Source organism: Octopus bimaculoides, chromosome 9 (genome assembly GCF_046866305.1).
Source record: "Octopus bimaculoides isolate indiv1 chromosome 9, ASM4686630v1, whole genome shotgun sequence".
NCBI classification, from domain to species: Eukaryota; Metazoa; Mollusca; class Cephalopoda; order Octopoda; family Octopodidae; genus Octopus; species Octopus bimaculoides.
The window spans coordinates 34,096,140-34,110,111 of NC_142936.1; the positions used below are offsets into that span (position 1 = coordinate 34,096,140).

The 13,972-nt window shown below is 38.3% G+C and overlaps 1 protein-coding gene across 8 annotated transcripts in view; it reads left to right on the top strand.

Annotated features, from left to right (window-relative positions):
* Positions 1-13,972, top strand: part of LOC106875106 (mitochondria-eating protein) — a 69,933-nt gene that overhangs the window by 17,361 nt on the left and 38,600 nt on the right. For 4 of the 8 annotated variants that reach the window (XM_089357366.1, XM_089357368.1, XM_014923090.3 and 1 more), the window contains exon 2: positions 3,914-4,019. In XM_089357366.1, the coding sequence (XP_089213492.1) occupies positions 3,914-4,019 (106 nt within the window). Of the gene's footprint in view, positions 1-132; positions 297-1,981; positions 3,430-3,913; positions 4,020-13,972 lie in introns of those variants that run through there. The other 4 variants (XM_089357369.1, XM_089357371.1, XM_089357370.1 and 1 more) reach the window with 4 other exon arrangements.

Sequence of the window (13,972 nt, forward strand, 5' to 3'; positions counted from 1 at the left end):
TGTTGGAGAAGCAACTCAATTGCTAATCCCTGTATATTTATAATGATAAATAGTCTTACCGATAAAGGTTTTTTTCATACTGAACTACTTGGCAGAATTGTTAATTATTAATTCTATTATTAATTGACGATTCTCTGCCCTTATTCTTGTATATTTTATATTTGATATCTCTAAGTTAGATGGCTAAACCGTAATCCAGTTCAACACGGAACTTTTTTTCATACGGGACTATTTGTGACGCACATGGAATAGATTTCTTTGAGGTGAGGTGCCTGAACTCGCTAGCCGATGAATTCGTAAGTGCCTTTCTTATCGTTGATTTTTGGTGTCGCATGGCCAAAGATTACCGTGAATTTTTTTAGAGACACTTTCAAATTTATCAGAATATTGAGGCTGAAGATTGGAATAGTGAAATTTCCATTCACTTAACCATGAAACGATTCGTATCCAATTAACTAAAGGCTTGGATTGTTTACGCTTTTCCCTCCGGTTTTTTGTTCTATGTGTGCCATAAATATCGCCATCCACTTTGGAGAAAATTTGTAGTTTGGAATCAGTAGTTCTTTGACTGCTATTTCTAAATTTTCAGTATGTTGGAGAAGCAACTCAATTGCTAATCCCTGTATATTTATAATTATATATATATATATATATATATATATATTTGGAACACCGCTATATTTTTAACCTTAATTCATCTTTCCCCTTCGGACTCAACACAGCCCCCTCCTCCTTATGACTCTCCCCTTTACGACTATGCAACACTTTTCTTTATTTTCTTTATTTTTTTACCCCCCCCCCCTCGTCCACTTTACATTATATCCATTATTCTCTTGTTATTACATTCACTACAATTTTCCACAGTTTATCTCACCCTTTCCTACATGCACACATACCCACACACAAAAAATACACGCACCCATACACACACATGTAAGTACACCTACCCCCAACACACCACACACACACAACACATATGCATGCACTTACACGCTCAGACTCGCCCATACACTTATACAAACGCACATACACACGCACACTTGCGCATACACACACACGCTAACAATCACGCAAACATACACACGCACACACACCCAAGCATACACACCCTTGCACACATAACCCACATATACCCCCATTCACACATACCTCCCACACACCTGACAACCCATACATACCCCCATTCACACATACCTCACATACCTCCCATACACCTAACACACACACCTCCCACACACACACACGAACACACACATACTCAAAAACCGCCTGCTGACCTTCCACTTACCATTGTCCATAAGCATCCACTACCTATTCCTGCTACTAATTCCTTCCACTACGTCACACACACACACACACACAAACACACATACACACTAACAGATAAACCACCAAACCATGCACACACACACACACACACACACATACATACGCACACACACGTTCTGTTATCACACACACACTCGCAGACTCTCGCGCACGCACAGATATTCATCTCCCTTTTTCACTCTCCTGTCTTAGAAAGAACTTTTCCCCCACCACCTCCTCTTCCGGTCCTTTCACAATGTAACCTCGTGGGCATCGGTACCATTTTCCTCTTCCTCCGTTTTTCCATTCTCCGAACTTTCCATCTTTCTGACGAAGGGCTCTGCCCGAAACGTCATACACTCTCTCTTTCCTTTCCCGAGCGTCCAATAACACTATCCGTATCACGTCCTCACTTTGTTTTTTTGTTATTGTTTTTTGTGTTTTTTTGAACCTATATATATATATATATATATATATATATATATATATATATAGTTTTAGGAAAAAGAACCAAGGTTCATGAACACATCGATGAAAATCCACTGTCACATATCGAAAAATTAATAAGTAAAAGCACAATAAATAAGTATAATATAATACAAAGTAAATATCATAAATATTATACTTATTTATTGTACTTTTACTTATTAATTTTTCGATATGTGACAGTGGATTTTCATCGATGAGTTCATGAACCTTGGTTTCTTTTCCCTAAAACTATATATATATATATATATTACTCTACCTCTGGTATTTGAGTACTCTTTTTTCCACCTTGTTGCACATTTCATGTGCTTACTCCGGTATATATATATATATATATATATATGGATTTTTTCAATGGCTGGATAACTGAAGAGATGTTGGCATAGGTTCCCACCCCAGCATCCGAAACTCGGAGTTTTATCATGGCTACCGAATAAGTGTCACATATTTTTACAGATATATATATATACTCTTTTACTCTTTTACTTGTTTCAGTCATTTGACTGCAGCCATGCTGGAGCACTGCTTTTAGTCAAGAAAATCGACCCCACGACTTATTCTTTGTAAGCCTAGTACTTATTCTATTGGTCTCTTTTTGCCAAACCGCTAAGTTACGGAGACGTAAACACACCAGCATCGGTTGTCAAGCGATGGTGGGGGGACAAACACAGACACACAAACACACACACACACATATATATATATATATACACATATATACGACGGGCTTCTTTCAGTTTCCATCTACCAAATCCACTCACAAGGCTTTGGTCGGCCTGAGGCTATAGTAGAAGACACTTGCCCAAAGTGCCATGCAGTGGGACTGAACCCGGAACCATGTGGTTGGTAAGCAAGCTATTTACCACACAGCCACTCCTGCGCATATATATATATATATGAATGTATGTATATATGTGTGCATATGTGTAACTATGTGAATATGTTAGTGTCTCCTTAAATAATTGCCACTATCATACAAGAAGCAGTATTGTTCATTTGCAATCTGTCATGACAATGTGTTCAACCATTGTGCTGTTTGTGTTAGAAGGTCTGAGGAAACAATATCTTGCTTGGAAATAGGCAAGAGTTGATAACAGGAAGAACGTCCAGCCATAGAATATCCAATTCAAAAAATTTCATCTGATCCATGCAAACATGAAAAGGTGGATGTTAAAACAACATTGATGATAATGACAATGATGACAACACTGCTGCTGCCAATGATGATGATAAAGAGGAGGATATTAACCAATTTCGTAATGGGAGCCAAGTCATCTGCGTGTTTAAGATCCAGGGGGTACCCTTTCCTAAACTCAAAATCTATGAGCAATTGAAAGATGATTAGAATAGAACTCTAATGTTTATTATACTACAGAATATAGGATTATGTCAAAGGGTTTTTCTTGAATTTTAACAATAAGAAGTGCAGTTCTTAACTAAGAACATTTGTCAAACCAGAAGACTAACATCACTTTTTCTACATCCTGCTTTAAATCCAAACTTATACAAGCTGATTCTGTCCAGTATTAGTTTAATGATTACTTTCAAAACATGGTCTATCAGTTTGAGATCTCTCCAAGATGATGTTTTACCATCACTGAGAACAACATCTGCCTATGCTACCTGATTAACTAGGTGAGTAATTAGCATAGAACCTGTATGTTGTAATTCTTTCCATGCTTTCATCACCTTAATTATCTTAATCAATCATAGTAAAACTAAACATGCTGTCTGTCATACCTATACTTCTCATTAATCAACATATAGAGTGGTATTTATATTCCATTCTATTTGTTGATTAATGAGAAGAATATTTATATGTCTTCTTATCTTTATTGAACTGAAGGAAAAGGCACAGTGATGTTTCAGATAGATTTCTCTCTGATAGTGCAACAAATAGTGCTGCTTTCAAAATTGACCTATGTTGATAAAAGAAATAGTGGGAGCAAACAAAGAGTTTGGCCTGTCATAGGAAATAAATTTTTTATTAACCAAATAAAAGAAGAAATATTTGAAATTTTCAAAATATTAACTGCATCTATGAATTTTACTTCCTTTATTAGCTATACTTGATTTTGGTAAGGAAAGAACTAATCTTTTATTCAACCATTATTTATAGATTAATTCCTGTGATCAGAATGTGATGCGTTGTTGTGATATCCTTGAGTTAAATGCCCTCATTCAACAGGAACTTTTCAAGTTGCTGAATCAATCTGCTGCTGAAGGTAAGCTGTTTGATTTTGATCCTGATTAGAAATGGATATTAAACTAAGTTAACTTTTGCAAGTGCAGGAAATTTGAAATAGTAAATATTCTTTAGTTTTGTGAATTAGTTTTAAATGAGATTAGTGTATTTTGTCTTAAGAGGAAAATTTCTAGGTTATTATGATATAAAAAATCCCATTTAATTTCTTGGATACATTTTATGTGACAAGTACTAAGATAAAAGTCTGTGCTTCAGCTTTTAGAACCATTCTGCACTTTCTCTCTGGTACAAAAGTATAATTAATTTATTGTCTGCCAAATCATCGTCCATCCAGTTTTCTATTAAATCAGCCTTATTTGTTTGAAGATTTATCTGAAATTTGAACTGAATGGAGCAAAGTGGAATTAATGCAGCAGACTTGATTATCTTGAATTTATCATTATTATTATTGCTCTAAGCTGCTTGCTACCATTGTTGTTTCAATTCAGTATTTGTATAATTTAAACAGGTTTAAGCTGTGTTCATTTGTCTTAAGCCTGTGTTATTTTATTGGTGTGGCCTAGATTCTCTGATTGGTGGAAATCCTACCCTTAGGATTGGTGGAAAATTAATGTATTATATTAGCCACTTTTTAACAAGCATTCATTGATAAATATTTGCCTGACAGTCCCTGATTGGACATAAATAGTTTCAAAGCTTAACATTGTATAGGATACCAAACATTTAAGCAATAGTGGAGTGTTGTTCATTACACATACAATTCAGATAATTTGTTGACCTTTTACTTCCATTTGCCCTCACTTTATTCTTTTCTTCTTAATTTGTCTTCTACATTTTCCTTTTTTTTTTCTATTCCATTTTTCTTCTCACTCCCCAAAATGGGCTCTGCTTAAAATGTCAGAATCTTTTTCTAACAACACACTATTTAACTTTTTATTTAGTGTAGTGTATTACACAAATTGGTTATTGGCCAGAAGTAATTTTTTCAGGCATGGCAGTTTGGTAAGAAGGTTGTATCCCAGCCACATAGTTTTAGGTTCAGCCCCATTGCATGGCACCTTGTGAGTGAATTTGGTAGATGGAAACTGAAAGAAGTCCATCATATGTGTGTGTGTATATATATATATATATATATCATCATCATCATCATCATCGTTTAACGTCCGCTTTCCATGCTAGCATGGGTTGGACGACTTGACTGAGGACTGGTGAAACTGGATGGCAACACCAGGCTCCAATCTAAATTTGGCAGAGTTTCTACAGCTGGATGCCCTTCCTAACGCCAACCACTCAGAGAGTGTAGTAGGTGCTTTTACGTGTCACCTGCACGAAGGCCAGTCAGGCGATACTGGCAACGGCCACGCTCGAAATGGTGTCTTTTATGTGCCACCCGCACAAGCCAGTCCAGGGGCACTGGCAACGATCTCGCTCGAAAATCCTACGGAGGCCAGTCAGGTGGTACTGGCAACGAGGGAGAATTCACAAAAAAACAAAAGACAAAGACAGGTGGTGTAGAAAACAAACAGATGTATTAGTATAACCCTCAGGAATTGAAAAAGTCTTTAATGTTTCGAGCCTATGCTCTTCCACAGAAAGGAACACAGAAAGAAACAAGGAGAGAAAAAAAAATGTGTGTAGTGGTTAGCGATCTATCATGGCGAATGCTGGACAGAAGGGTCACATATATATATATAGTCTAAATTACGCAAAAATGAAAATAACACTGACATCTCATTTTAACAGATATATTTACCAAAATTACATAAAATATCTTGGAATACTAAAGAGTAAATTCATTCAATAAAATTGCCATTGGCTTCAAGATGACTTTGGAATCTCCTGCAACTCTTCTAGAGTTTAAGTTGGTGAATGCTGCCATAATCCTTATCTTCAGTTCATCTTTCGTGTTACAAGGGGTTCTATTGGTCTCTCGCTCAACTGCACCCCACGCATAATAATCAAGGAGGTTGCAGTGTGGGGAGTTAGGTGGCCAGTTGTTAGGGGTGATGTGGTTGCAGAAATTGTCTGACAGCCATGACTGGATTCTCCTGCTTGTGTGGCATGGTGCAGAGTCTTGTTGTTAGAGATAGGGTTTTCCAGCAGCCACCCTCTTGACCCAGGACAGCACTACCTCCTACAGGCACTTGATGTAGGCCTCTGTGTCAAGTTCTGAGGCCATGTGAGATGAATGGAGGTATAATGTCTCCATCACTAGTGATCACTCCAAACACCATGATGTTGACTGGATGTTTGATTTTTATCACTCTCGGCACATGTGCTCAGATTACACTGTCCAAGATTGACACCCAAACACTCTAAAATGTTTGTATTGGAACTTCTGGCATGAATGCCAAGCAGTACAGCATGTCACTACCAAATTTTTGGCTGAGTGAATTGCATCATGATACCATTTTTCTCACAGATGGTGCCTAACTAACCCTACTACACTGTGTAGTCAACGAAATCGAAAACAAACAATGCGCATGCACAAAATTAAAAAGATAAAATGGTGACAATTTCCTCATCACACCCTGTATATATATATATATATATATATATATATATATATACATACATACATACATACATACATACATACATACATACATACATACATACATACATACATACATATACATACATACATATATATATATATTCCTGTAGTCAAGAATAATTACAGAGGCATCAAATTGCTGGACCAGGTGATGAAAGTCACAGAAATGGTCATAGCTCAATTAATTAGGAAGAGCTAGTGTAAATGAGATGCAATTCGGATTTGTGTCAGAAGGAGCACAACTGATGCTATATTCCTGGTTAGACAACTGCAGGAGAAATATCTAGCCAAAACTAAACCCCCGTATCTGGTTTTTGTCAACATGGAGAAAGCCTTTGACAGAAGGCCCCACTCTCTTATCTGGTGGTCAATGCAGAAGCTAGGGATAGATGAGTGGTTGGTGAGAGTTGTACAAGCCATGTGCAGGGATGCTGTCAGTAAGGTGAAGGTTAGCAACGAGTATGGTAATGAGTTCAGGGAATAAATAGGAGTTCACCAAGGATCAGTCCTCAGCTCTTTATCATAGTCCTCCAGGCAATAACAGAGGAATTGCTTCTGGGAGCTCCTTTAATTGATGACCTCGTTCTTATAACCAAATCACTACCAGAACTAGATAAGAAATTTTAGGCATGGAAACAAGGTCTAGAATCAAAGGGACTTAGAATTAAACTAGCAAAAACCAAAGTCTTAGTAGGAGAGCAGACAAATCACAAATCCCTTCAGGTAGATGGTCCTGTTTGATCTGTAGAAAAGGCATAGGTAGAAGCTCCATAAGATGTACCTGGTATAAGCTATAGACACATAAAAGGTGCACCAATATCAGAGGAAGATTAACATGGAAAATAGATTCTGTATGTGGAAGGTGCACAGGTACAATTAACACTAAAAATGTACAGAAAATAGACTCCATCAAATGCCAAGGGAGAAAACCAGAAGTAGTTGATAGCTTCTGTCACCTAGGTGACCAAGTCAACAGCAGAAGTGGATGCTCCGAGAGTGTAACTGCTAGAATAAGAATAGGCTGGGCAAATTTCAGAGAGCTCCTACTTCTGTTGGTAAAAAATGGCCTCTCTCTCAGAGTGAAAGGCAGATTATATGATGCTACATGGTAGTGAAACATGGGTTGACTACCAAGGACATGCAAAGGCTTGAAAGAAATGAAGCTTATATGCTTTGCTGGGTATGCAATGTCAGTGTGCATGCACAACAGAGCGTAAGCATCTTGAGAGAAAAGTTGGGGATAAAAACATCAGATGTGGTGTGCAAGAGAGACAGCTGTGCTGGTATGGTCATGTGATGCATATGGATGAGGACAGTTGTGTGAAGAAGCACTAATTGCTAACTATGGAGGGAACTTTTGAAAGAGGTAGACCCAGGAAGTCATGGGACAAGGTGGTGAAACATGATCTTCAAATGTTGGGCCTCATGGAGGCAATGACAAGTGACCAAAACCTTTGGCAATATGCCATGCTTGAGAAATTCATCAAGTCAAGTGAAATCATACTCATAGCCAATGCCATTGTTGCATAACTGGCACCCATGCTGGTGGCATGTAAAAAGCACCCTTCGAACATTGGGCAATATACTGTGCTTGTGAAGACCCATCAAGCCAAGTGAAATCATAGTTGTGGCTGATGCCAGTGTCACATAACTGACACTCACAATGGTATGTAGAAAGCACCCTTCAAATGTTGGGCCTCATGTAGGCAGTGACAAGTGACCAAGACCTTTGGCAATATACCATGCTTGAGAAGACCTGTCAAGCCAAGTGAGATCATAGTCATGGTTGATGCTGGTGTTATGTAATTGGCACCTGTGCTGGTGGCACATAAAAAACGCCCACTACAGTCTTGGTGTTAGGAAAAGCATTCAGCCATACAAACCATGCCAAATCAGATTGGAACTTGGTGCAGCTCTCCAGCTTACCAATTTTCAGTCAAACCATCCAACCCATGTCAGCATGGAAAACAGACATTAAATGATGATGATGATGATGATATATATATAGTATGAATGGATAGGAATATGAAATTCAGGCAGGTACCTTACAAGCTCTCTAATATAATCCAGGTTCTGGCTAACCACATAGAATGATATGGAACAACAGGAAATTGTTTAAGGTAAACAGCCACACAATATTTCACCTGATGGATAAATCCTGAGTTTGCTTCTTTGGATTTTATATAGTATACAGAGTGTATATTTAAGACATTAAAATATGGATGGAGAATTGTGCATCCAAAAAGCATGTTTATTACAGTTATATTTGTAATATATCCTCTTTAAAACTGTTCGTGTTTCGACTGTGTAGATATCCTAGGATGTGGTATCCAGTAGCATCTTATTGGTTCATTTGCATTATGATTTCATCCAAAGTAAATGTATCCATGTATTATTCAAGGGGTTATGATTATGAGTCTTTGAAACAAACTGTGCTTGGAAACTGAATTTCTTAACCACATAGCTATGTCTGTGCCTGTGGAAAGTTCAGTCAAAAAGTTACTCAATTTTTTTTTCTGTATTAATCATCAAACAATGAATAATATACTTAAGAGGTGAATTGAAGAAGGGCATGGCTGAGTATTGAAGAGATCTGGAAGGGTTGCAGAAGGGTTCAAAGAAGGCAAAGAAAGGAGTTAAGGGAGAAGTTATTAAACATTGACTTGTAACTGTTTGAGAGGTTGCATATTTTATGGATATGTTGTTATATTGCATTAGAACAGTATTGACATTCCTTGCTTATAAATGAAGAGTTGCTAGAAAGAAGCTAATGATTTTAAAAACAAATAAGATCAAAAGGTTCGAGTGGGCTAAGGAGTTCTGCAACAAGAAAGACAAATTATGGCTGTGAATCTTATGGTATGATGAAAACAAATTCTGCCAATTTTCCAGTTTAAAAGAAGTATGTGTAATACAACAAAACTGAAACATGGGAGCTGGATTGTTTGCAAAGAACAGCTAAGCACGAAAAGTTTGAGCTACTGTATAGGATTGGGAGGGGATAGGGGCTGTTTAGGTAATACATTTAAAAAAAAGCAATATACTGCCAAATACTGAAAAATTACCTATTACCCATCTACTTCAATGTTGGCATTGATAAGAAGGCTACTCTTTTCCAAGAAGATGACCCCCATGCCATACAAGCAAGGTATCACAAGTTTGGAAATAAAAAGCTCTGAACTTAATCCAATACAACACATAGGAACATCTTGATGGTAAGTTCCAAGCAAGATTATCAAAAACTACATCACTTCTGTAAGTGATGTAGCTGAAAGAAGTATTGAATGAAGAGTAGATAAACAGAGATCAGACTGTCATTGACTAATTGATGAACTCAATGGCTAGTTGGGTGAAAGCCATGATGTTAGCTTAATAAGGGTCTACAAAATGTTGAGGGAAAATTTCAGTTTTGGCAATACAAACAGAAAAAATAGAACTCAAAACATGAGTGTATGTATATATATATTTTATTAATATTTCATTCATCATCATCATTATTATCATTTAGCGTTTATCGTCCATGCTGGTATGGGTTGGATGGTTTGACTAAAGCTGGCAAGCTAGGGAGCTGCAAAAGACTCCAGTATGCTTCGGCATAGTTTCTATAGCTGGATGCCCATCCTAATGCCAACCACTTTACAAAGTGCACTGGGTGCTTCTATGTGGCACTACATGAGTGCTTTACAGCACCAGAGAGACCAGTCTTAACACTTCTGCTGTGAAGTATGGATCTTCTTGAGTACAACAAGGTATTAGGCATCTCAGTCCTTTGTCATCTCACCTGAAAGGTTCAGCGTCCCGAGGTTGTTCTTCAGTACTTGTCTTCCTGGGTCTCCCACTTCCACGTATTCCATCCACTTTACGGAGATGTTGGCATCCCTCCGCATCACATGACCAAACCAGTGCAATCTTCTCTCTTGCACACAACAACTAATTCCCCTTATGCCTAACTTCTCTCTCAGAACACTAGCACTCTGTCAAACATGTACACTTACATTACACATTCAGTGGAGCGTACTAGCCTCATTCCTTTCTAACCTTTGCATGTCCTCTGCATTCAGGGCCCATGTCTCACTATCATGTAGAATTGCTGTCTGCATACATGCATCATACAATTTTTCTTTTACTCAGAGAGAGAAACCATTAGTAGCCAACAGAGGTAATGTCTCTCTGAATTTCTTCCACCCTATTCTCATTCTAGCTATCATACACTCTGTGCATCCTCCTGCACTACTAATATGGTCCCCTACGTAGTAGAAGTTATCTACTATCTCTAATGATCCACCAGAGCATTTGAGAGAATCAATTTATCAAATCTCTAAAGTTTTTATCTTGTGCATCTTTCACATAGGAAAACTATCTTCTCTGATAACCTTCCTATTAATCCACTGCAGCTCTTGTGTGTCCATAGCTTACACTGGGTACACCATATGGAGTTCCTACCTGAGGTGGGTAGGGTCCTGTCAGTTTTCTTGCTTACTAGGACCTTAGTCTTTGCTAAGTTAACCTTAAGGCTCTAAGATTCCAGGTTTTATTTTCACACCTGGAATTTCTTGTCTATCTCTGATATAGGATCTGCTATGAGGGCAAGATCATCAACATATAGTAGTTCCCAGGGACTGCCAGTCTTGAATTTATCTGTTATGGTCTGGAGGACAATGATGAAAAGGAGGGGACTAAGGACTGAGTCTTGATGAACACCTACCTTATATCAAATTCTTTGCTGTAATCGTGGTTAACTTTCACCTTACTGACAGCATCTACATATATGGTCTGTACAGCTTTCACCAGCTACTCATCTATCCCTAGCCTCCTCAGAGCCCAGCATATCACACAGTGGGGCACTCTATCAAAGGTTTTCTCAAGATCAACGAATGCTAAGTATAATTGTTAATTCTTAGCTAAGTACTTGTCTTGCAGTTGCCTGACTATGCAAATAGCATGAGTAGTGCTTCTTCCCCAGACAAAGCTGAACTGTGTTTTGCTTAGCCTAATTCTGCTCCTAATTAATTGGGCTATAACTCTCTACATAATTTTCATCACCTGATCCAGGAGTTTGATGCCTCTATAATTGCTTCTATCTAAAGCATCACTCTTATCCTTGTAGCAGCTACGCCAATCACTGGAAATTGCACCTTCCTGAATGATCTGATTAACTAGGCAGGAGACTAGCCTGTATCCTATATTAGCAGATATTTTGAGCATCACGGCTATGATTCCAGATGGACCAGGAGCATTCCTAGTTTTCGTGTTTTTAATTGCCTTATCTGCCATACTGCTGTCCACTAGGATAGCTAGTCCCTCTGTTGGGCTCACATGAGGGAGACACCCTTTGTCACATTCATTCTCTACATTTAGCAGTCTCTCATAGTAACTTTTCCATGCCTTATTCTCATCCACATCACTAAGTGCAAGCATACCATTATCCATCTGCACACACTTCTCTCCTCCTACTTCTCAATTCTCATTGACACACTGTCTAGTAATCCAGAGCACTTCAAATCTCTGAACATCACACTATAGGACACTGGCAAACCTCTTCTTTTCTGCTTCTACTCTAGCTAGATAGACCTGACATCTAGCATCCCTTTCAGCCTTCTGATATAATTCTTTGCTACTACCCACTCTATTCTACTCTTTCTAGACCTATCTCTTCTCTTTTATGGTTCTGTCAATGTCACTGTTCCACTACCACATCACCCTTGGTTTGGCAGAGGCTTTGCTCCAACCACAAATTTGGTCTGTAGTCTTTAGTAGATTGTGCTGTAGGAACTGCCAGTTGTCCTCTATGTCACATGTCTAACTCTCCCCCCTTTCTCATCATTGGCCTCATTGAGGACATCTCTAACTCTCTGCCCGTTTGAAGGATCCTTGAGCTTCTACAGCCTGTTTTTCCATATTGGCTTGCATCTCTAGATCTTTTGCCCTTTAGTCTGAAGTCATTAACTACTAGCTTATGTTGAGTTGTACATCCTTCCTCCGAGAAAGATTTTACATTTATGAGCACATACCTATCCCTGTGCCTCATGAGGATGTAGTCAATCTGGCCGGTGTGTCCCCCAGATTGATAAGTGATCAGATGGTGGTGTTTTGAAGTTGGTGTTGTAGACCAGTAAGCTATGAGCATTGCAAAACTCCAGTAAACTTGTCCCTTCCTCATTTCTGGAGCCAAAGCTGTAGCCACCATGCACACATTGAAGCCCATCAGAGTGTTTTTCAACATGTCCATCAAATCCCCCTACCATGATGAGGATGTCATCATCTTTCATCGTTGAGGTAGTACTGAGAAGAGGTTTGTAGAAATGGTCCTTCTGAGTATCTGGAACATATGTAGATATAATTGACACAGTTACATCAAGCAAGGCTATTCTTAGTTTAATAATCCTATCACATACCCCAACTACCTCAATCACTTTATCCACCCACTTCTCTGCTCATAGAATACCTATACCACCTAGGCCTTCGTTGTTGAATACCCAGAAAAATTTGTATCTACACCTTTGTCTGTAAGTGGTCTAGCTGAAGTTCTCTCTCTTGGACACAGCATACATATACATGTCTCCACTCAAGCATCTCAACTATCTCTCCAGACATACCTTTCATTGGGCCAACATTAATTATGCCAGCTAGCTCTGAGCTTGTAGAACTGGGAAGAAAGTTGGTGGGATGTTTTCAGCTACTACAAAGAAACAGATCTTTGGGGTCGCACGCCTGTAGGCAGTGGGTTCTTGTGCTTAGTTAGAGAAATAATGTTACAATTGCAGTTTCAAATTTCATCAGTCCTAGAGCCTTAATGGGTAAGCACATACATTATAACTGTGCTCACAGGTATATGCCCATATTTCTGTATAAAGCATGTGTTCATACACTTGAGTTACCTTAGCCAAGGTGATGGTGAGGGGTGGATGGGAGGAGCATAGGGAATCTGTTGATATTGTATGACAAAATGTCCCACCACTTAGTTTAATGATCTAAGCTGAAATTAATGTGTTTATCAATTTCATTATCTGAAATATGAAATACCTATATATTCTCAGAGTGGGAGAGAGAGATAGAATTTAGGTTTGGCATTATTTGTTTATCAAATTGAGATTGGGGGGGGGGGGGGTACACATTGGCAATGAGGACTGAAGGAAGTTTTTAGCAATTAAACAATCACATTAAGAGGACTGCAAAGCCAGAAGATAAAAATAGTGGAGAAATAGAAAGAAAATATGAGAGATAAATAATGAAAATGAAAATGAATCAGTTTGCTTAATTTATTGATCCTGCATCTTGTTTGGGCTAGCAACAACAAGCATCTGAAAACAATGTGCACATGAATTACATACAATGGTTGACAAGATTTTGCATGTGTAAACCAAGGGCTGGAGAAACTAACTGCCATGAATTTATAGGGAATCCATTGATATTGT